Raw genomic sequence first — 25,704 nt, forward strand, 5'->3', positions numbered from 1 at the left:
TTTACAAAACTTATCACATTCTTTGAAAAGATTAGTGATTATGTGTATGAGGATGGAGTTGTGTCTCAGTTTGCAGGAAGCATTTTACAAGGTGACACAACAGGACTTGTACAGAACATTAGGTGTAGGACTTGTACAGAACATTAGGTGTGTGTGTTTAGGAAGATAAGTTATCAAATTGGACAGAAGAGTGGTTGAATGGAAGAAAACAGACTAGTCAATAAATTACCTTAATTTGTAGGTGATCTTAAGATCTTGGATGTTGCTAGATTTGAAGTGGATACTTCTGATTTACAAAAGGATTTAATGAGTTGGACAAATAAATGCAATATAACGAATGTGGGCTGTCATAACCTGAATTATAACTATAACCTTGATGGGAATAACCTTAAGGGTGTTATGAAAGAAAGGAATCTTGGTGTAATAGTCAGTCTTTGAGCAGGGTACTGTTGCTGGTGGTTCTGAAACTAGGACTTTAGGTTGTATCTTCAGGAATATTGAATACAAGTCTAAAGTGATTATAATTTCATTGTACAGGTCACTGATTAGGCTGTATTTAGAATATTGTTTTCAGTCTTGGAAAGGACCTTCAGAAAAGACATTGAATTGTTGGAAGGGTTCACAGAAGAGTTCCTAGAATGGTGCCTGGGATGGAGGGGTTGCCATACAAGAAGTGGTAGAGAGTATCTGGTTGAGGTGTTTAAAATTGTAAAATAAACGGATAATGTTGATGGATTATATTATTTCATGTTTAACAGGACAGTAGTACAACATGGGGAAACAAGTATAGATTTTGGCATGTTAAGAATCATCTTCATCTAAGACAGTTTTTTTCTAACATATTGGTTGGTCTTTGGAATAGATTATGTTGTGGAGGCAGTAAATTTATATGAATGTAAGACAAGGCTTGATAAGTATATGAATGATAAAGCCTGGCTTTGAGATTTTTTTTTTAATTATTTTTATTTAGTTTAGAGGATGAAACAGCTGAGATGGACTTATGTCTCATGTTGTCCTGGAATGTTATGTTAAATGTTTGGTTAAAGATTGTAGTACAGAATAGAAAGAATTTATATCATTTAAGAGAATTCAAAAAACAACCTTATATGCCATATAAAAAACAGTTCACAACTACAGTAAAAAGAAAATGTGGAAGTATATAATGACAATCACATTTAAATTCTTGACTGAATAGCTAGAAGTTTACTACAGACTTCTTTTCAAAGGACTAATGCCTTTACCAAAATGATTAAATAATTATATTCCAGATATAAGTTGTATAACTTTTACAACGTCTATAAACACAAACTGTCAGTGACTAGGTCAAATGTAGGATTTTAGTATTCTAACTTCCACATTTACTGACATATCACCATATTTTCTGACCCATGACAGAAACCACATCCATTTATTCCTAACTTTCAAGGCAATGTTCAGAGATATGTTCTTGTTTGATGCATATGTTAGTAACCAACAGAAATCACTTCTTTTTCTTTCTATTTTGAGCTTAAAGTGTAATTTTTAACTTGGTGGCAGTAGATATGATTTGAGTGATGTATGTAACAGGAGTTGTTTATAGCAGTAACAGAATATCTTTACTGTAGTTATAGCTTAGGTTGAAATTCAGTTAAATGATAGTAGTTTGGGATATTTAATTCTAATGATTTGAGAAATTTTGTGTTACAAAATGCATATTTGAAAGGTACATTAACATGTTTGAATAAACAAAGAACGTGGAGCTAGGCCTATTTAGTTAGCATAATTTCTTGCTGCACAGTATATCAGTGTAAATAGATCTTTTAGTATGTTCCTGCTGTGAGTTGTTGACTTTCATGAAAGAATAGATTGTTTATTTAATATAAGCTATGCAACAAAACATAAAATATGAATAAGATTTATGTAAAAAGAGTAAGAGTCAGAACCTAACTATTATTGATATGAGTTGTAGAAACAAATGTTCTATTCAAATAAGAACATAAATATTTTATTCAAATTGTTTCACATGTTCACTATACATGGATGACTTAGCCTTAGGGTAAAGAAAATAAAAGATAAAGTTACAATTTTATGTTAAAAATGTCTGATATATATGTTTAGGATGTTATATAAGTTATGGAAATAAAATATGAATATTGTAAACAGGAAAAACGGTTTTTATTTTTATCATGTTAATTAGCTTTTATTGAAACTGGCTCAGTAAAGGCTTATGTTCACAGACAAGTTTTCAGTGAAATTACTTTGTTCGAAGTTCTGATTTTTGTCTACAGCAGATGTTTAATGTTCATAAATTGTGGCTGTATTTTCATAAAGATACACTTAATACATTCCAAGGTTATATAGTATGTATAGTTTCATAGTTGCATTGTGGTTACAGAGTCAAATTAACTTTGTTTGCATGCGTGCCATTAAAAGGATAGTTTTTGTAGAAAATATTTTTTGGTATGTATGTATGTGTGTTTGTTAATCTAGGATTTGCAAAATACTGATAGTAGTCAACCATACTGGGAAGAGAAAAACTGTATTAGTGTGTCTTAAGAAATATGTTGATCTCAAAATATTGTAAATGTGGTACCACGTTCTTAAGAAACACTAGTGTAAACCTTCTCTGGCTATGATTGATTGTTATGGAAGAGTGGCAAAAAAAGTAAGTAAAATACTTTTGTTCTGTCAGTAATAATAAAATGTTGAATCTAATTAACTTTCCTATATATTGTGTTGTTGAATGGTCTAAAATAGTAAGTTATATATACTCTTCAAAAAAAGAAATGCAAAAGGCAAAATTTGAGACATATTGTTAACAAGTTTATTCCGAGTAGTTCTGTATGACATGTGTGAAACTTTGCACATTCATTGCTGAACATCCAAAGTCTACAAAGGCGAAGTCCACGCTCACTAGGTGAAGTTTAACGTCACTCAATGTCAACAACGAGTATGCCCCCGTGAGCATCAATAACTGCTTGGCATCTCCTGCCATGGAAGCGATGAGATGACGAATCACATCCTGTGGAATGGCTGTTCACTCAGCCTGCAAAGCTGCTGCAAGCTGAGGTAGAGTCTGCGGTTGAGGTTGTCGCCGTCGCAGATGTCGGTCCAACTTGTCCCAAAGATGTTTGATGGGGTTAAATCTGGTGATCTGGAGGGCCAGGAAAGAACGTTGATGTGGTGGTGTATCAAGAAGACAGTAGTGAGTCAGGCTGTGTGAGGACGGGCGTTGCCATGTTGAAAAACGTCGTTGAAGTTCACCATGATGGGTTGTACATGGCGCCTAAGAATCTCGTCGATGGTTGCGTACGGTCTGATCGGAAATCCTACAAAGCCCTGGTATGGTTGAGGCAGTAGACATCGCAGTGGTGGTCCTATCTCGAAGGTGACGTAACCGAATGTTGCGATCTTGTGCGGGCGTGGTCACACGAGGTCTGCCAGATTGTGGACAGTCACGAGTTGATCCATATTGCTGGTGACGATTCCATAGCCTTGTGATGGTGCTTGGGTGGACATTCACAACTCTGGCAACATCTGATCGAGATTCGCCTGCTTCGAAGCGACCAATGGCGTTGTTGCGTTGTGCTTCAGTCATTCTTGGCGTAACTGTATTGCGCGTCAGTGGCTTAACACTGAGCTATGGAAACCAAGAATCCGTCACTTTTATAGGGATTTTGCACATGTTGCACTTGCAGAACATGCAGATCTCTCAAACAAATTTATTGGACACGAATGCGTTTTGGCGAAAAACGTGCCTTAACACGTGTAACATCACATACTCTGAGCTTGTAACGTTATTACGTATATTTCTCTTTAAAGTAAAAAATATATCCCATTTGCGTTTCTTTTTTTGAAGAGTATATTTACTGATGAGACCTTCACTGACATGTTTCCCTGCATCGTGTGTTTCTTTGCCCAGGTTTGTTGATACTGATAGAACATAAGTGTCAACAACTGATCTTCCTTATAAAATGTAGTTTCATTAAAAAAATATTATTAGTTAACAATACAGAAGTAGCTGAATGTGATGGTTTGTACATAAGCCAACAACTGATCTTCCTTATAAAATGTAGTTTCATTAAAAAATATTATTAGTTAACAATACAGAAGTAGCTGAGTGTGATGGTTTGTACATAAGCCAACAAGTATTGATTACAGTTTATCATAAGACAACAGTATTAGGTAAAATACATTTTAAACAGTTTATCTAGTTCGATATGGATTTTTAAGAATTAGATGTATAATAATAGTGTTCCAATGCCACTAGATTTATCATATCCCAGCCAGTCTTGAAGAGCCTTGGATTCAGTGAAGATATAGACTAATATTCTGTTAAAACATGTCATATGTTACTCCAAAAATGAATCATTTTATTATGCTTATAAATCATTGTCTACCAACTTGTTATAAATGGGTCTGTTGTCTGTGGTGAACACATTTCAGTACAACTATAAACAGGACTGTCATCAGTAATAGGTGAACTTGTTAATATAACTTAAGAAATTGGGCTGGTATTGGTGCTTTTAAGCTGCTGTGATGGGTAAAGACATCTTTATATGACTAGAAACAATTTGTTGTCAGTGTCTTTCATCTGCAGTGATGGATGAATGGATGTTAGTATAACTAGAAATGAAGCTATGTCATTCTTCACCATGGTAATGACTGAACTAGTGCCAATATAACCAGGTACTAAATAAACTGGTATCTAATATCTGTAGTAACTGTAAAATAAATAGTTCAGCCATATTATGTTTCAATGGTGGTATGAGTTTAGTTGATAGATTTGTTTAAACTCAAAGTGTTGGTTGGAAGAAATAGTTGATTCCAGAATGATAATTTATAACTGAAGTATCTTATAGAGTAGTATCTAAATTCAGTGCATAATTTTAATATATGGTAAGTTTACTTACATTAAAATAATCTATAAAGTTGTCTTTGAAACTAGAATAAAATATGTGTACACAACAATTTGACATTTAGAAGTTTGAACAGAGATTAAAAAATCCAACAACAACAGTATGCCAGAATATTGATGAAATTCAGTTTTAAACTGTTCGATAAATAAGGTTTCTTTTATTTTGAAGCTGTTTGTATACTTTTCTCCATTGAGGAATTTGACATTATCAGCTTGGAATGAATGACTCTACATGGATATATACAACAAAACATGAATTTGTTATTTAAAATGAGTTGGAAGTTGTCCATAGATTTCCTCAGTGTGAATGAAAACATATCTTACAGTTTGATACATGGAACCAGAGGTGTTAGAATATTGAAATTTGTTTGATAAAATTTGTTCTTATTGTTTGTGAGGAAGGAACACAAGCTGTACAAAGTTCTTTGAGGTTTATCTTTTAATGGTATATTCCAAAACTTTCTTATTGAATGTGGTACCTTTTAGGATGAAAGAAACTGTGTAATAAATAGGATGTTTGTCCATGTTTAACTGATGTTAAGACTTTTAACTTTTTTATACAGTGTAGATGAGATTTTGGTAATAGATTTCATAGGGAAATGTTAATAGTTCTGTTTTGAGTTTGAAATTAGATTGAAAATATTTGCTACTGGAGGAAATAGTCTTGATAGAGATTCTATGATGCCTAACCCTTGAGAATGATTATGGTAGGAGTTCCAATGTACATATAAACTTGTGTAACTTCATAAGTCAAGGTATGCAACAAGAACATTCAGGAATGGAAGTGTCTTGTTATATTAATTTTCTGTGCTAAGTTTAACATTGGTATGGATCATGGAAGGAACTAGTATTATGGAAAGTAATCATTCGAACCACTGAAGATACCATACATGTATTACTCAAGATACCATACATGTATTACTCAAGATACCATACATGTATTACTCAAGATACCATACATGTATTACTCAATATACCATACATGTATTACTCAAGATACCATACATGTATTACTCAAGATACCATACATGTATTACTCAGGATACCATACATGTATTACTCAGGATACCATACATGTATTACTCAGGATACCATACATGTATTACTCAGGATACCATACATGTATTACTCAGGAAATTGGTGATGAAGAGACATTGGAATGGTTTGATCTTCAGTATGGATTACTCACATTTAATTTCTTTATCTTGAGGTCTTCAAGTTAAAGTTGTTGCAGGGAGAGGTGAAATGGAAACTTGTTTTTTCAGAATTTCAAACAAAGATACAAGAGGTTGTTTATGAAGTTATTAAGAGTACAATTCAGTCCTTCACAAACTATATTTAAATACTAATTGTTATTTCAAAAAACATTTTTTATGCTAAATATATGATAATTATTTAGGGAAACATTTAGGGAAATCTATAAACATCTTGATGAAGTAAATGCATAATAACTTAGGAACTGAGAATGTTATCATTTTTGTTTGATTTTTTTGGGCTACAATTATATTGTTTTTTTTTACTGTTAAAACTATTCAACATTTTATTTTGTAACGTTTAGTTTCTTGAATTAACAGACTCTTAAAATTAGCTTTTTTTTCCAGTTAGAACACTACTTTCAACAGTTGAAAAATCCTAGTGTCAAGGTGAGTTTTTGTCTACATCAAATTACGTATGTGGTATGACAGAACTTGTTAGAAATAGTAATTCAGTTAGTATTGTTGTTTACCTGTTGTTATGTTTGGTTAGTTTGTAAAGTTCACACATGGAATTATAAGATTTATGTTTTCTAATACCCCGTGTCTTGAAACAATTAATTCAGGTATTGAAAATTTGTGTTTGACATTTCTTGTTAAGAGATTTTTCATTATTCTGATAGAATGAAACTACAGATGGAAATGTGTCTGGGCGACGAAGACAGTCAATAACAGATTCATCCTCAGATGAAACCAAAGATTTGGGCAAAGAAACAAAGCATGTGATTGTCAGTCAGGCAAGAAAAACTTGGTCTGATTGGTCCACCAGCCAGTCAGCTAGTCAGTATGGTAGTGGCGTTAGCAGTGGACAGGAAAGTAATGAAGAAAATGGTATGTCGTGCTGTAGGTTTTGTATGTAAACATGTTTATGATGCTTGGTGGACATTAGTGAATGTTAGAGAAAGTGAATCTAGAATTTATCACTGGAACAGCCACCTGTGTAATGTTTGACAACTTATTGTTGTAGTGGTAGCAAAATATACTTAAGCTAAACTGTATGATTCTTGTTATCAGGCAGACATGTGTGTTCACTTGACCTTCTTGGTGTAGGCTTAGTGGATTGCACCGAACGTTGCCGCCATCGGAGTTATAACCTTGAATATTTTGTTTGTCTTCACAAAATTCACTAAACGTTGCAAGTTTTTTTGCAGACAGAAAATCACATTTTAGCTCTTTCAGTACTTGTACTGTGCATGTCACAACCTTTTCACAGAATTACATTCAAAGTATAATTAAACTACTTTGTCATCATTGTATATAAACAAACTTGTTATCAAACATAGTTAATAAGTTAACCTTTAATGTTGTTTAAGTATTAAATTTTTAATTTTATAAATTAATTTTATAATTCTCAATTTCACCCTAATATAAGAATTGACATTTACCCTCACGTCTCCACTATTCACTAATTTATTTACCACCTGTTCCAGAAGTACTGAACGTAACATGAGTTACTCATTATAGTGTAGTTATTATTATAGTTATTATTCTGGCAAAGCATTCTCTTTATAGCCTTCAGTTGTATATGTTTATGGAGCTATTAGGTTGTCCAGAAATAAATGTCGGAATTCTCACAATGACGTTTAGAAGCTGAATATTGAGTAACTTATGGTTGGTTTAATCCAACGTTTGTCACTTACAAGATGTTTTAATTGTCTGTTGTTTCAACTCTACTCAGAGTAAGTTTGAATATTGAGTAACTTATGGTTGGTTTAATCCAACGTTTGTCACTTACAAGATGTTTTAATTGTCTGTTGTTTCAACTCTACTCAGAGTAAGTTTGAATATTGAGTAACTTATGGTTGGTTTAATCCAACGTTTGTCACTTACAAGATGTTTTAATTGTCTGTTGTTTCAACTCTAGAGTAAGTTTGAATATTGAGTAACTCAGAGTAAGTTTGAATATTGAGTAACTTATGGTTGGTTTAATCCAACGTTTGTCACTTACAAGATGTTTTAATTGTCTGTTGTTTCAACTCTACTCAGAGTAAGTTTGAATATTGAGTAACTTATGGTTGGTTTAATCCAACGTTTGTCACTTACAAGATGTTTTAATTGTCTGTTGTTTCAACTCTACTCAGAGTAAGTTTGAATATTGAGTAACTTATGGTTGGTTTAATCCAACGTTTGTCACTTACTAGATGTTTTAATTGTCTGTTGTTTCAACTCTACTCAGAGTAAGTTTGAATATTGAGTAACTTATGGTTGGTTTAATCCAACGTTTGTCACTTACAAGATGTTTTAATTGTCTGTTGTTTCAACTCTACTCAGAGTAAGTTTGAATATTGAGTAACTTATGGTTGGTTTAATCCAACGTTTGTCACTTACAAGATGTTTTAATTGTCTGTTGTTTCAACTCTACTCAGAGTAAGTTTTGCATCCCCCAACATGGACAAGAAGGACATTCATCTGATTTTCTTCTATGACTTCAAACTTGGAAGAAAAGCTACCAAAACTACACGAAACATCAATCGGTATTCGGCTATGGATCCGTTACTGAACGTACAGCTCAGCATTGGTTCCAAAGATTTTGATGTGGAGATGAAAGTCTTGGAAGATCACGAAGGTCTTGGAAAGAAGGCATCCTTAGATGAAAACACATAAAGGGAAGTAGTTAAGACATACCCTCGTACAACAGTGCTTGCAGAAAAGATAGGCACAAGCAAATCAAGCATTGCCAACCACCTGAGCGTAAAGATTAAAAAGTTGGATAAGTGGGTTCAGCATGATCTGACTGAAGATCAACAAAATTGGTGTCATAAGACCTGTCAAGGATGATGCTTCAAAAATTGAACAAATTGGGAATCGAGGTTATTTTTCATGCACCTTATTTCCCAGACCTTCCTACAGATTTTAAATTTTTCAAGCACTTTGGCAAAGAAGAAGCTTTCAGAGACTTCATTGACCACAGATACTCTGATTTCTACAGCAGGGGCATAAACAGCATTGGCTAAAGTGTATTGAAACAAATGGTGCACACTTTGATTAAATCATGTTTTATAATATACTGAAACAAATGGTGCACACTTTGATTAAATCATGTTTTATAACATACTGAAACAAATGGTGCACACTTTGATTAAATCATGTTTTATAACATACTGAAACAAATGGTGCACACTTTGATTAAATCATGTTTTATAACATACTGAAACAAATGGTGCACACTTTGATTAAATCATGTTTTATAACATACTGAAACAAATGGTGCACACTTTGATTAAATCATGTTTTATAACATACTGAAACAAATGGTGCACACTTTGATTAAATCATGTTTTATAACATACTGAAACAAATGGTGCACACTTTGATTAAATCATGTTTTATAACATACTGAAACAAATGGTGCACACTTTGATTAAAACATGTTTTATAACATACTGAAACAAATGGTGCACACTTTGATTAAATCATGTTTTATAACATACTGAAACAAATGGTGCACACTTTGATTAAATCATGTTTTATAACATACTGAAACAAATGGTGCACACTTTGATTAAATCATGTTTTATAACATACTGAAACAAATGGTGCACACTTTGATTAAATCATGTTTTATAACATACTGAAACAAATGGTGCACACTTTGATTAAATCATGTTTTATAACATACTGAAACAAATGGTGCACACTTTGATTAAATCATGTTTTATAACATACTGAAACAAATGGTGCACACTTTGATTAAAACATGTTTTATAACATACTGAAACAAATGGTGCACACTTTGATTAAAGCATGTTTTATAACATACTGAAACAAATGGTGCACACTTTGATTAAATCATGTTTTATAACATATTGAAACAAATGGTGCACACTTTGATTAAATCATGTTTTATAACATACTGAAACAAATGGTGCACACTTTGATTAAATCATGTTTTATAACATACTGAAACAAATGGTGCACACTTTGATTAAATCATGTTTTATAACATACTGAAACAAATGGTGCACACTTTGATTAAATCATGTTTTATAACATACTGAAACAAATGGTGCACACTTTGATTAAAACATGTTTTATAACATACTGAAACAAATGGTGCACACTTTGATTAAATCATGTTTTATAACATACTGAAACAAATGGTGCACACTTTGATTAAATCATGTTTTATAACATACTGAAACAAATGGTGCACACTTTGATTAAATCATGTTTTATAACATACTGAAACAAATGGTGCACACTTTGATTAAATCATGTTTTATAACATACTGAAACAAATGGTGCACACTTTGATTAAATCATGTTTTATAACATACTGAAACAAATGGTGCACACTTTGATTAAATCATGTTTTATAACATACTGAAACAAATGGTGCACACTTTGATTAAATCATGTTTTATAACATACTGAAACAAATGGTGCACACTTTGATTAAATCATGTTTTATAACATACTGAAACAAATGGTGCACACTTTGATTAAATCATGTTTTATAACATACTGAAACAAATGGTGCACACTTTGATTAAATCATGTTTTATAACATACTGAAACAAATGGTGCACACTTTGATTAAATCATGTTTTATAACATACTGAAACAAATGGTGCACACTTTGATTAAATCATGTTTTATAACATACTGAAACAAATGGTGCACACTTTGATTAAAACATGTTTTATGACACTGGCTTATCCTTTTTCTAAACTTCTCAGTTCAAAAATGATATTTATTTCTGTACAACCTGATATAAACTATAAAATCAGACCCCTCTTGCTACATCCATGTGTCACATCTGCTCTTTCATTAATTATGAATAATTCTTCCTCATATTTAATACTGTATCGTTTATTACTAACAAAAAACCAAGGTTTTACCCTAACAGAAGACATAATTATATTACATTGTTTCTATACAAACAATTGATGTCTGTTTCAGTGCCAGTTTAAACTTTATTTCCATGGAAAACATTTTGATGTTATTATTCTGTATTATTAGATGCTCTTCAGTATCTTGTGTATTATCTAATTTGATCTGATAATGTGAACTGTACATTCACTGATTATTTCATATTTCTGAGAGGGGTGTTAAATAAATTGGGGAAGACATGAAACACAAATATCACAATTCTCATACTATGGGAGATTGAGGATTTTTAAAATATTTAACTAAGAACTTAAAACATATTTTGTAAATGTTGATTTATTAACTTAAGTTTTTATACCAAGTTTATTCATGTATAGTGATAATTCTGTAGTTTAATTAAGTTTTGAAGGTAACTCTAACCAGTCGTGATATGCACAGTTTGATTTGCTTATAATTTAAAACTTACTATGAAATAGACTGTCATATGTGATACAGGCCAGGTGCTTAGCATACAACACAACAGATAAAACAAAGATGTTTGTCTTTCAAAAAGTTATGATAATTGTTGCCTATCTGGCTGTTCAAAGGTATCTACTGAAGTTTACAAGAAGTAGCAGTAGAAGAGAAATATGTCTTACAAAATGTACGGTCAGCTACGGGTGACAAACCAAGGGAAACATTGTTGAAGTGGCTTAAAAACAACAGATGTAAGATTGTCCCAGTTGGCCAACTCTTTTCACAAGTACCCTGTTCTGATCATTTTCAACTGTACTATAATTGAGAGGATATTAAATGCAAATCTATTTTCTGTCAGTAATCAGGCTTCAACTTGAAGGTTCAGATGGAAACAGGTAACTCACATTCCATCCTCTTGTGTATGTGCAGTAAAGTAAAACATTTAAAGAAAGGTAAGCACTTTAATATTTTGGTGCTAACAGTGCATACTGATGGAGGAAAGATGTTAACTTTTGGATCTTTGATTTGTTTATAACATCAAATGACTGACTGAACTTCATCGCTGTCAACCTTGATGAACAAGTGTTTTGAGACAACAGTTCTCTGCACTCAGATTGTCAAAACTGGTTCAAAATGTGTGAAAATGACTCAACTGTATTTAATCACAGGATATCCACCAAGTTGATAAATTCGTGAGATGAACTTGAGTGTTGTATTGTCTTTGTGATCCTCTGCTTAGATATATGAACCAGTCTTAGATCACACCCCTCAACAAATGGACCACTGTTGACAAAATCATATAATATCATCTTGGACTCAGATTATTAGCACATTAAAAGAGATGAACTGATCCACTATAAAGTGGTGGTAAATATGATGTGGCAAGCAGTGTTGAATCCTGTGGTCTGTGGATTTGTGTAGAATAAAGTAGCACTGAATTTTAGTAAAAAGATAACCCACATGGTATAATACTTTGTCCACTTTATATGAATGCATTTTCCACAATAATCATTATTGAATAATAAAATATATGTACACTTGTTTCTTGCTCTAGAACTTTCAAAGAGGAAAGTGATCAAAAAGCCACGAAAGAGACAACATCTGCAGAAAGTTGGGATACCAGCTGGTCAACATCTGCAGAAAGTTGGGATACCAGCTGGTCAGAGACGAGGAAGGGGAAGACCAAGAAAGAACGAAACCAAAATAGAAAATGGTTATTGTCCACTAACTTCAAGTAATTTAAAATTTGTTGATTCTCAGGATGCTCTAGAAGATTCAGCTAAAGGTATGAAGTGTTATGTCCAGTTTATATTATATAAACTTTCGTGCTAGTTAGTAGTTATTAAGTGGTACAATGTTTGGTATGAAGTGTTATGTCCAGTTTATATTTTATAAACTTTCGTGCTAGTTAGTAGTTATTAAGTGGTACAATGTCTGGTATGAAGTGTTATGTCCAGTTTATATTTTATAAACATTCGTGCTAGTTAGTAGTTATTAAGTGGTACAATGTTTGGTATGAAGTGTTATGTCCAGTTTATATTTTATAAACATTCGTGCTAGTTAGTAGTTATTAAGTGGTACAATGTTTGGTATGAAGTGTTATGTCCAGTTTATATTTTATAAACTTTCGTGCAATGTTAGTAGTTATTAAGTGGTACAATGTTTGGTATGAAGTGTTATGTCCAGTTTATATTTTATAAACATTCGTGCTAGTTAGTAGTTATTAAGGGTACAATGTTTGGTATGAAGTGTTATGTCCAGTTTATATTTTATAAACATTCGTGCTAGTTAGTAGTTATTAAGTGGTACAATGTTTGGTATGAAGTGTTATGTCCAGTTTATATTTTATAAACATTAGGTGCTAGTTAGTAGTTATTAAGTGGTACAATGTTTGGTATGAAGTGTTATGTCCAGTTTATATTTTATAAACTTCTGTGCTAGTTAGTAGTTATTAAGTGGTACAATGTTTGGTATGAAGTGTTATGTCCAGTTTATATTTTATAAACATTCGTGCTAGTTAGTAGTTATTAAGTGGTACGATGTTTGGTATGAAGTGTTATGTCCAGTTTATATTTTATAAACTTTCGTGCTAGTCAGTAGTTATTAAGTGGTACAATGTTTGGTATGAAGTGTTATGTCCAGTTTATATTTTATAAACTTTCGTGCTAGTTAGTAGTTATTAAGTGGTACGATGTTTGGTATGAAGTGTTATGTCCAGTTTATATTTTATAAACTTTCGTGCTAGTTAGTAGTTATTAAGTGGTACAATGTTTGGTATGAAGTGTTATGTCCAGTTTATATTTTATAAACTTTCGTGCTAGTTAGTAGTTATTAAGTGGTACAATGTTTGGTATGAAGTGTTATGTCCAGTTTATATTTTATAAACTTTCATGCTAGTTAGTAGTTATTAAGTGGTACGATGTTTGGTATGAAGTGTTATGTCCAGTTTATATTTTATAAACTTCGTGCTAGTTAGTAGTTATTAAGTGGTACGATGTTTGGTATGAAGTGTTATGTCCAGTTTATATTTTATAAACTTTCGTGCTAGTTAGTAGTTATTAAGTGGTACGATGTTTGGTATGAAGTGTTATGTCCAGTTTATATTTTATAAACTTTCGTGCTAGTTAGTAGTTATTAAGTGGTACAATGTTTGGTATGAAGTGTTATGTCCAGTTTATATTTTATAAACATTCGTGCTAGTTAGTAGTTATTAAGTGGTACAATGTTTGGTATGAAGTGTTATGTCCAGTTTATATTTTATAAACTTTCATGCTAGTTAGTAGTTATTAAGTTGTACAATGTCTGGCACTTAAAATTTTTTGGCTGTAATTTTGTAGTTTCTAATAATAGATGCTTCCATGTACTTTCATAAGTATTTAAAATAATAAGAAAAACTGTTATTCGATGTATTGTTTGAAAACATTGACCTGTATCAATACACAGAAATATTTTGTTGTTTTTTTATTATGCATTAATGCAATAAATAATGGGCAGTTGAGTATACTATATTGAAAAATTATATTGAAATTGTTTTGAAGGCTATCATATGATTAATCTTAAAGAAAATAAGAAAACATTAATATGTCAACCAAATGCTGTAATTAATGTTTTTACTTTTAAAGCTGTTTCTTCATTTGGACTTTGCCTACCTAAGGAACTGTGCAGTTACATAATTCTTGAGAGTTCTCCATAAATACCTGTAGGCAGCTGTGTACTGTTTTGGTTATGTTAAAGGTGAATTTATATGTATTTCAAAAATGAACATTGATAAACTCTGTGCAATATTAGTTGCCTATGAGTTTTAATATGCTGTAGTCGATACTAAATAGTTACTGAATCATAAGAAAGTTTGAAAATAACATTTCTATAATACATTGTGAAATTAGTCTCTGATTAAACCTTGACACACACTCAGTGTCGTGAACCATACATAACCTTACAGATGTGATCACACACACACACTGTCAAACCATGACCTTACAGCTGTGATCAAATACTGGCACACAGAGACACTGTGTCATCAACTATAGCCTTACAGTTTCAAAAGGTTGGTTATCAGTTATGACACATAAAAACTTTGTTAGAATAGATAGATAAACATAACCTGATCTGTTTGTTTTCACATTTAGATTTTATACAACGTATATTTTGATTTATCAATTCTCCAACTCTTGTAGCACATTTGTCAAATTTATTGAGTTATCTTTAGCTTGATGTAAAAATTAACATAAATTGGAAGATATTATTATTTAAACAGAAGACAAAGTGTGGAAATGTAAAGTTTCTATTCTTATTACTAAATGTGATTGTTTATATTAATGTAGGTTTCATATTTTGTAATCCATTTATAAGGAAGACATGTTGTATCTGGATTTTGCTCACTTAGAGCTAGATAATAATTTAAATAATTACAGAAATTAATTTTTAATCATCACCTCACCAAATTCTGTGAATTTTTTAAAATGAAGTTTAGATTGATGTAAAAATTCAACAGTGGTGTGGAGAGACCTCTCTGGATGTATTAAATTTAAATAAATTGTGACAACAAAACAATACATTTGTAGTGTCTTTTGTATAGTTTTGGTAGAAAATGTCCAAATAATGTCTCTAATATTACAGAAGCATATTATGATTTGGCATTGCTCTCTGTATCACAAAAAAAATGTTGAATTTTTCAGCATTGGTGCTTGATTAATATTTATGTTAAACAGGGTTTGTTGATTGTTGGTAAATCAAAAAGGTAATGGATCTTGGTAATAAAGTATCTCGTTTCATTCAGGTGAAGACGGATCCTCTGAACACAGTGGTCCATCTTTTGTTGATATCCAAAGTGCACTCTCCACATCTGATGTTCCAGTCACTCTGCAAAGTCTCCTTGATCTGTACAAAACTGAATTTTTAGCTTTTCTGCAATATATGAAAACATCAGATTACACTTGCAACATCCAGGAACAGATAACAAAAGAACGGGTAAATCATAATTCCTTACCAGTTAACCTGATGAATGCATTAAAACAACTTATATTAGTTCCTACTTGATTATTAAGACTTTGATTCCTACAACTTGTTATGAATAATGTAACTGGGAAACAGAAACATTTAGAAACTTTGTGTTTATACTTGGAATAATGTAACTGTTAAGGAAACAGAAACATTTAGAAACTTTGTGTTTATACTTGGAATAATGTAACTGTTAAGGAAACAGAAACATTTAGAAACTTTGTGTTTGGTATAATGTAACTGTTACGGAAACTTGGAATAATGTAACTGTTAAGGAAACAGAAACATTTAGAAACTTTGTGTTTACTTTTAAAAACTTTGTGTTTATACTTGGAATAATGTAACTGTTAAGGAAACAGAAACATTTAGAAATTTTTTGTTTTATACTTGGTATAATGTAACTGTTAAGGAAACAGAAACATTTAGAAACTTTGTGTTTATACTTGGAATAATGTAACTGTTAAGGAAACAGAAACATTTAGAAACTTTGTGTTTATACTTGGAATAATGTAACTGTTAAGGAAACAGAAACATTTAGAAACTTTGTGTTTATACTTGGAATAATGTAACTGTTAAGGAAACAGAAACATTTAGAAACTTTGTGTTTATACTTGGAATAATGTAACTGTTAAGGAAACAGAAACATTTAGAAACTTTGTGTTTATACTTTGTGTAACTATACTTTAGAATAATGTAACTGTTAAGGAAACAGAAACATTTAGAAACTTTGTGGTTATAGTTGGAATAATGTAACTGTTAAGGAAACAGAAACATTTAGAAACTTTGTGGTTATAGTTGGAATAATGTAACTGTTAAGGAAACAGAAACATTTAGAAACTTTGTGGTTATAGTTGGAATAATGTAACTGTTAAGGAAACAGAAACATTTAGAAACTTTGTGTTTATACTTGGAATAATGTAACTGTTAAGGAAACAGAAACATTTAGAAACTTTGTGTTTATACTTGGAATAATGTAACTGTTAAGGAAACAGAAACATTTAGAAACTTTGTGTTTATACTTATAGTTGGAATAATGTAACTGTTAAGGAAACAGAAACATTTAGAAACTTTGTGTTTATACTTGGAATAATGTAACTGTTAAGGAAACAGAAACATTTAGAAACTTTGTGGAAACAGAAACATTTAGATACTTGGAATAATGTAACTGTTAAGGAAACAGAAACATTTAGAAACTTTGTGGCTATAGTTGGAATAATGTAACTGTTAAGGAAACAGAAACATTTAGAAACTTTGTGTTTATACTTGGAATAATGTAACTGTTAAGGAAACAGAAACATTTAGAAACTTTGTGTTTATAATTGGAATAATGTAACTGTTAAGGAAACAGAAACATTTAGAAACTTTGTGTTTATAATTGGAATAATGTAACTGGGAAACAGAAACATTTAGAGACTTTGTGTTTATACTAGGAATAATGTAACTGTTAAGGAAACAGAAACATTTAGAAACTTTGTGTTTATACTTGGAATAATGTAACTGTTAAGGAAACAGAAACATTTAGAAACTTTGTGTTTATACTTGGAATAATGTAACTGTTAAGGAAACAGAAACATTTAGAAACTTTGTGTTTATACTTGGAATAATGTAACTGTTAAGGAAACAGAAACATTTAAAATATTTGTGTTTATACTTGGAATAATGTAACTGTTAAGGAAACAGAAACATTTAGAAACTTTGTGTTTATACTTGGAATAATGTAACTGTTAAGGAAACAGAAACATTTAGAAACTTTGTGTTTATACTTGGAATAATGTAACTGTTAAGGAAACAGAAACATTTAGAAACTTTGTGTTTATACTTGGAATAATGTAACTGTTAAGGAAACAGAAACATTTAGAAACTTTGTGTTTATACTTGGAATAATGTAACTGTTAAGGAAACAGAAACATTTAGAAACATTATGTTTATACTTGGAATAATGTAACTGTTAAGGAAACAGAAACATTTAGAAACATTATGTTTATACTTGGAATAATGTAACTGTTAAGGAAACAGAAACATTTAGAAACATTATGTTTATACTTGGAATAATGTAACTGTTAAGGAAACAGAAACATTTAGAAACTTTGTGTTTATACTTGGAATAATGTAACTGTTAAGGAAACAGAAACATTTAGAAACTTTGTGTTTATACTTGGAATAATGTAACTGTTAAGGAAACAGAAACATTTAGAAACCTTGTGTTTATACTTGGAATAATGTAACTGTTAAGGAAACAGAAACATTTAAAAACCTTGTGTTTATATTAGGAATTTTTAGAGCATTTATAATTTAATGTGCCATTATTACATTTACAGATAATTGTTTGTGAAACATGACAAATATACCATAAGTATCCAGTATATTACTCATTACTGTTGTTCTGTATTAGTGTTTTCAAAGTTCAGGTCGATACTCAGTGTAGGGTTGCCAGAACAGTACAAAATAAATTAGATTCTTATTAATACATGGATTTAGTTTATATCTAATAAAGAAACAAGTTATACAGAATTTGGTTTTTCTACAAAAATATCTGTAGACGTAAGGAAATTTTCCATTAATGCAACGTTACTGATATTACATACATCTTAATGTTTTGGTTTTGTTAAAGATGAATTTGTGTGTATTACAACAAAAAAGAAAATAACATTAATAAACTCAGTGTGCAGTATCACTTTAAATTTACAATTTCTTTGGTTGTAAGTAATACTAAATTTTACTAAATCATGGATAGAACCATTTGAAAAGCACTATTCTACATCACACTGTGAAATTAGTTTCTGATCTAACATTGTAACATTGACAAATATGCCAGAAAATAATTCTTATAAAAACATGAAGTTAGACATGGACATTGACCATTCTGCTACAATATACTTCTGTGAACTGAATCTTTTGTCAAGTATAATAATGTTATTACATTTTCTGTGCATCCTTACTCCTGAAGACACTAATTCACAATAAAGGAAAGAGATAGAATTTTTGTTTATAAAATATTTTAGTCTTCTAGATAATTGCTTATAAAATACAACAACTGTGATCAGATTATTTATTTAGGTGACAGTATTCTTTTGACACAATATGGTAAACAGATAAATAATACACATGAATCTATAAAGGAAATAAAGGTTTTAATAAACCTTGTGAGTTTGTCTGGTTCATTGCTGTTCAAAGAAAACTATTGGTAACTTGTGAAAGAGAGCATGGATTTGGAAACAAATACAATTAAAGCTGTGGTTTAATTATGACAATGTTACGTGTATTTTATTTTTAAGTTTTGTATTTCTTGGAGGGGTGGTAAGTAAGTTAAAGAATAATGGATACCTAGAGAGTAGATGTCACAATTCTCATGGAGAGGCAAAACTTAGGAATTTGTTTGAAATATTTTCGTCTAAAACTAAGAACTTACAACTTATATTAAAACAATGGTTACACTTTAATTCCAAGTATGTTCATATTCTTTGATAATAAAGTGCTTAAAATAAATTTTGAATGCAATATGGTAAAACCTTGTGACATGCTCAGTGGAAAGAAAGAGTTAATACTATATTATTTATAACTGATAGAAAGCCAAATGTTTAATCTGTTATATGTTGATTTCAAATTTTATTCTCATGGGAAACACATCAGTGATCTCAGTTGAATTTTATTGACTCTTGTCACAAAGTTAACATGCCAGAAAGACTGTGAGACATTGTCTGCTTTCTATATCTATATATTTTGTTTTCTTACTTAAATAATGCCATTAATAACAGTTTTTAGTTTTGAAAAAGAAACTTTTATTGGCAGTCAACAAAAGAAATGTCCCATGTAAATACAGTATTGTTTTTATTTGTATTCTTTCTTTATTATTATTATAAAACTAACAAAAATTAAAAATTATTAGATTAGATTGCATAAACTAGAGAGAAAAATAATAATTTTTCATGGGGTACATGCTGTAGTAGCACATGTGTCATGTAATTTGGTGAGATAACTTGAGCTGCAAGTTCACTAAGTTGTGGCATTATTAGTCGGATACAGTTCAAAGGACAGTAGAACAACACTTAGATATAGACATGTATGTATGTATATTTATACTGTTATGAATTGAAAGTTATTTAGAATAAGCAAATGTTTCATTTTAAAATTTGAAGTGATTCTAGAAAGAAAAAAGAAAAGGAGAGAATTTAGATTTATTTCATATTTTTATGGTGGTTACAAGGTCGGTCAAGTTGGCTGGTGTCTTGTAGAACTTTGATAGAGAGGAAAAAAGTTTTACTGAAAAATAAAACAAACATTTAAAAGTTTTTACAGATTGTGCAAATACAGTTTGAGATTTTTTCAGATGAAGAAAAGTATTCTCAACATGAAAATCATTTTTGTGCAGAACAACTAACACTTTGACTCCATGTTCACCAAGAAATGTGTGATAAAAACATTTTATTAAATATTCAGATTTTTTTGTCTACAAAACACTTGTAATGTTCACTGAAAGTTTATGAAATTTTATGAAGATGCACAAAATATGTTAGAACTTCGAGTATACAGGCTATAAAGATCAGTTTGGACTTTCAAACACAGCCGATTTGAATGAGCTTGTAGTGGGAGCGTTAACAGAAATTTGGAGATTACTTCTAAACTCTAAAGTTACATATATATACCCAAATGTCATTCAGTTCATGTATGATAATTAAGACTGAATGAAACTTATGGTATTATCTCTTTCCATAATGGAAACTTGTTGTATTGGTGGCCTTTCTTAATCGATTCAGTATTATCCATTGTCTTGATAATAAAAGTTATAGTTTTCAGAATTTGGAAAGTATCTTCTCAGTTATGTGTTTTCTTTCCACTAACCTGAAGTTATCAAAATTTCAAAAGGGAATTTTGTTGCTTTCAACAAATGATAATTTCTCATCCATTTATAAATAGTGGTATCTTGCTTTGTAGTACATAATAGTATAATGTATTTGAATTTAAATTTGCCTCGAGAGATGAGTATCACTTTTTTTAATGCTGTTAAGTATCAAAATGTTTGTTTTCTTTGTGGTTTTATCTTAATGTTATTTATAGTTAATCTTCATAGCAGTAATCTAAGTTGCAACCATTAGTAAATGTTGTATAAAAAATTCATCTACAAATGTTTGGTAAAACATCTCTTGTTTTGCATTAAAGTACCAGAAAGCCAGTCTAGCACTGAAGATATCTCAACTAGAAAAACAGATAAAAACTTTGACAGAAGACAGTATTAATCTGCTAAAACTGAGGTTGACTGAGCTTGGAGTTCAGGAAAATACACCGTTACACCTGTTGGAAAAGGTAATTAATTGTCTTTGGCCTATCATAGCTGAATAGCAGTGTTTATATCTTTCATGGTAAAATAATCTCCAAGCTTTTGAGCAAAGTAATTTTTTAATGTAGTAATACAAGTATTAATTTTTAAAAACCTATTCAAAGAATCCTGATGAATACAAAATTGATGTTAACTGTTAGAGCTGGTGGTGGTGCTGCCTACAGTTATTTGGTAGTCATTGAACTTAATGTTTATAATTTCTTAAACTTATTAGATGTATGTGTAGACTGAGGTTATTGATACACTATATAATTGCATACATGAAAATGTGGTAAGCACATTACATCATAATTACAGTTTAGAACATTGATGTCAGTCATGAAACTTGGGCAGATTACGTAACTCTAAATTAACTTTAAACTTAGTAAACATCAGATTTTTATCTTTCAGAACTTGACATGATTTAAAGAAATTTAATTGTCATAATAAAAGTAATTTTCTCTTGATATTAGTCCTCAATAACTGTTTAGCTTAAGGTATTGGACTGAGAAACATCTACTCTGGATTGTCATTACTAACACCTGACTTATTAATGGAATGTAGTTACAAATTTGATCACAGTTAAAAATTATTTTCCTTTGACTGATTTTATGGTGAACCTAATACATTTACTCCATAATTCATGAGGCAAGCTAAGTACACACTTTAAGATACAGAGTTATTCATACGGAAACCGACTTCATTGAGTCGTAGTCTGTGATATAATTGAACTAGAAGGTGGTCGTTATGGTATTATGTATATATCAGTATAAAATTGTTGGTAAACTAACTGTAGTAATGATACTGAACTAGAGTACTTCACACACACAAGTTTTGAGCTTTTAATTTAAAAAATGGATAAAATGAAACATTCATTTGAACACAGTTTAAACAACTTTATTGAAGCGATCAGTGTTCTGTATTTAGAAATCGCACCATGCAACAACGCTGTTTATATTTTATTCTCTTCAGAAAACAGATAGTGGTTTTTTTAGTAGATTTAGCTGACAACATCATTAAGAAGTTTTTGTTGTTTACTCACAAACATTCCGTTCTATTTATTTCATTTTAACATGTACATAAGCACCATTCATTCACAATCACATATTTTGGACAAGTGCATGTGCAATAATAATACACATGTCTCTTGTTGCAGGTGATATGTTGTCGTGGTCAACAAGAATAAAAATGGATAGTTTGTTATAATGATACCCAGTTTCTGTCTGTCCTGAAAATACATATTGTGTTATAAATATGCATGCACTTTATTGGGTGTAGACCCCTAGTGGCACAGCAGACTAATACCACTAGAAACTGGATTTTAATACCCGTAGTGGGCAGAGCACAGATACATGAGTGGCATTTTTCTGCTGAAATGCGGATTTCCGCGGTTTTCAAACAGCCAACGATCACCCACGAGATTTGTGTAAATTCAAGGAGAAAATATGAGTGATTTGGGGGCCGGGTAGGGGGATTTTGAGGAGAAATCGTATTTTTTCAATGTTTATTGCAGAAAAAAAAATCTGACCGCCATCTTGGAGGCAGTCTCGTTTTGTCTCGTTGCAGGTCTCGTGGTCTGGTATCGTGTGCATACCAGACGATAAAATATTCTCTACGCTCCAAAGAAACAACAGCGATTGAAATGTTTAAAAGGAAAGATGTTCATTTTGATCCTGTAGACAAGAGAATGTGTAACACCATTAGATCAGCAGCTTCAAAGTATACCTCAAAGCTGAGGGAGAATCAGAAGAAAAGGGCAGAAAGGTTTGAGGCCTATGGTTCTGTGAAATCTGGCCCAGCCACCTTGGCTAAAGAAAAGTCCAGAAAGCTGCAGAGGCAGAGAGCACAGAGAGAGAGAAAAGCAAGAGAGCACTGGAAACCCTTGTCTCAAAAAGAGGAAAGTAGCCAAGATTGATTAAAGGAAATTAAGTGATTTGAAATTTGACTGTAATTTATGCAGCAGAGCAGAAGTTGATATCAGTGACTGAAAAACATTTTATTATTATCTGCAGCATACAGTGCCAGTGGTTTATTTTAAAGCATATCATTAATTTTATTTTGAAGCAATGTCAAAGCTTTCCTTGATTTGCTGTTTCAGTTTGTATTGTGAAAGAATGAAAAATATACTGATATTGAGGTACCAGTAATTTACTGACAAGATTGTATAGATGAACAAGTTTTACTGTAGGTAGTCATGTAGAGTAATTTTAAGTAATTTGAAATTTTAATGGAATACATGCAGCAGAGCAGTAGTTGTTGATGTCAGTGACTGTACAAAATTTAATGTCTGAGGCATATCACTGATATCAGTAGTTTAATATTGAACCATATCAGTAGTTGAATTTTAAGCAATGTCATAGCTTTCCTTCATATGCTGTTTTAGTTTGTATTGTCAATTTGTGAAAGAATGGAAAATTCACTGACATTAAGGTACCAGTAGTATAATGACAAGATTGCATAGATGAACAATTTGAACTGTAGGTAGTCATGATTAGTCAAAAGAGTAATTTTATGTGATTTGAAAATTGTATGGAATATATGCAGCAGAGAAGTAGTTCTTGGCAATAACTGTCAAACATTTAATTGGCAGCATACCAGTTGTTGATGATTATTGATGACAAAAGGATAATAATGAAATGATTTGTATTTGAAATATTTACTGAGTTATTTTGGCTTTATTAACTCATATTACTAATATATTTTGATTTAGAAAAAATTAAACTGAATAAATAGCAAAGAAACAATCTTAAATTTCATTTATTTACTTTTATTTTATTTGTTAATTTTAGATATTTTGATATATCTTCTAAAAATGAATGCAAATTAAAGAATAAAATCAATCTGCTAAAAACTGTAAATGAAAGTTATAGTTTTTATTAGTTTGATTTAGTCTTTTAATTTCCTTTTGTTATTTTATATGATATATATTGTGTACTTTTCCAACATTGCAATGTCAAAAAACATAAAGAAATTATGTCCCAGATTGCACCAAATCACACCAAATAGCATCCATTTTTTAAAATTTCCGGGGCATGCCCCGGACTATCCTGGTCAGGCTGGCTGTGCCAGCTGTGGCTCTGGCTGGCAGGCTATATACCTTTTCCTCTTTTTTTCATAAATGTCATTGGCATGCCTGCAGATAACCCATTGCACAGTTTTGTGCTTAGGTTTAAACAAACAAAATCATTAGATGTAAATATAGTTTAGTAAAAGTTTTGTACAAAAATGTATTAAAAGTTTTTAAAGAGGTCTAACAACGAATAGGTTAGAGAATAACTTTATAAATTCACTTAGTGATCGTATTAAGTGTATTAAAGTTTAGCTGTATCTAAAGTAAAACAACGAATGTATACAATTTCAACTGTATATTTAAGGATATATTTAATAAAAGCTTAACTAGTGTTAGGCCTAAGACAAGTGGATTTACAGATTTCTGTATCTGTGAGTACAATTCTTTTGTGTTATTCTAGAAATCCTGTACTCAGAGAAGTATTGTTGGTATAAAGATAATAATCTGACTGCAGATGTTTTGCTGGTCTCTGCTGGATTAAAATTAAAAGCTTGCAGTAAAACTGAAAGTGTCATTGTGGAATCAACGTTCATGTGATTGTAATTTATTTAGTTTTGCTCATTTAGAATAAGAGCTGTAAGAAAGAATTGCAAATACTAAATTATAAATCAACACTCAGTTGAAACACCTTCATATTTCTGATATTAAAACAGTAAATTATGCATACTGTGAAAAGGCATTTTGTATGTGACATAATACCATCTTGAGTTATATTTTTATCAGCATTTTGAAATAATACTCTAAGAATCTAGTCAATGATGAACATGTTCTGTAAGGTAGAGTTTGTGAGAACATCTTTTCTACTTCTTTTCATGTATGTTTCTCATCTAATTTATAAAGCTATAAAATCTTACATTTTTTTTATTAGACCGGTGTTGAGGTACGTGTACACTATAAATAAATATTTGTTTGTATAAAATAACAATAAAAGCATCACAGCTAAAAGTTATAATGTTATACAAAAGGCCTAATTACACAGATGTGTTTCTCATCTTCTAGGTTTTATTTTACTCAGTTCTATATCTGAAACTCTTGGTGTATTTTTAATGAATATGCATGTTATTGAATACCATATTCTTTTTTAAACACCATTTGAAAGTTTAACAAATCATAATAGTACTAATTCAATTGAAACACATGTCTAATTAGGCTAAAGAGAGAGAGATAATATTGTGATTTGAAGTAATTTACAATCACAGGAAAAAATTCACAGTTGGTGCTTGTTTTTTAACAGGCTAGAGAGATAGTAACATGGCACAAAGAACTTCAAGGAAGAACCTCTGTACTCCAGTCACAAGTCCTGTCTCTGGAGGCTGAGCAGGGCCAGCTTTTGGTGTAACACACATTTCACGTGAGAACCAAAACCCTGTGCCAAGTCGACAGG

The 25,704-nt window shown here is 31.0% G+C and overlaps 1 protein-coding gene across 5 annotated transcripts in view; it reads left to right on the top strand.

The window, feature by feature from the left end:
- Nucleotides 1-25,689, top strand: part of LOC143248442 (histone-lysine N-methyltransferase, H3 lysine-79 specific-like) — a 61,778-nt gene extending 36,089 nt beyond the window's left edge. For 2 of the 5 annotated variants that reach the window (XM_076496803.1, XM_076496799.1), the window contains 6 exons: nucleotides 6,499-6,540; nucleotides 6,774-6,981; nucleotides 12,491-12,721; nucleotides 15,716-15,906; nucleotides 21,094-21,237; nucleotides 25,555-25,689. In XM_076496803.1, the coding sequence (XP_076352918.1) occupies nucleotides 6,499-6,540; nucleotides 6,774-6,981; nucleotides 12,491-12,721; nucleotides 15,716-15,906; nucleotides 21,094-21,237; nucleotides 25,555-25,659 (921 nt within the window). In that variant the 3' untranslated portion in view covers nucleotides 25,660-25,689. Of the gene's footprint in view, nucleotides 1-6,498; nucleotides 6,541-6,773; nucleotides 6,982-12,490; nucleotides 12,722-14,558; nucleotides 14,671-15,715; nucleotides 15,907-21,093; nucleotides 21,238-22,406; nucleotides 22,940-25,554 lie in introns of those variants that run through there. The other 3 variants (XM_076496801.1, XM_076496802.1, XM_076496804.1) reach the window with 3 other exon arrangements.
- Nucleotides 25,690-25,704: the final 15 nt, after the last annotated feature.

Source organism: Tachypleus tridentatus, chromosome 4, assembly GCF_004210375.1.
Source record: "Tachypleus tridentatus isolate NWPU-2018 chromosome 4, ASM421037v1, whole genome shotgun sequence".
Lineage (NCBI taxonomy): Eukaryota > Metazoa > Arthropoda > Merostomata > Xiphosura > Limulidae > Tachypleus > Tachypleus tridentatus.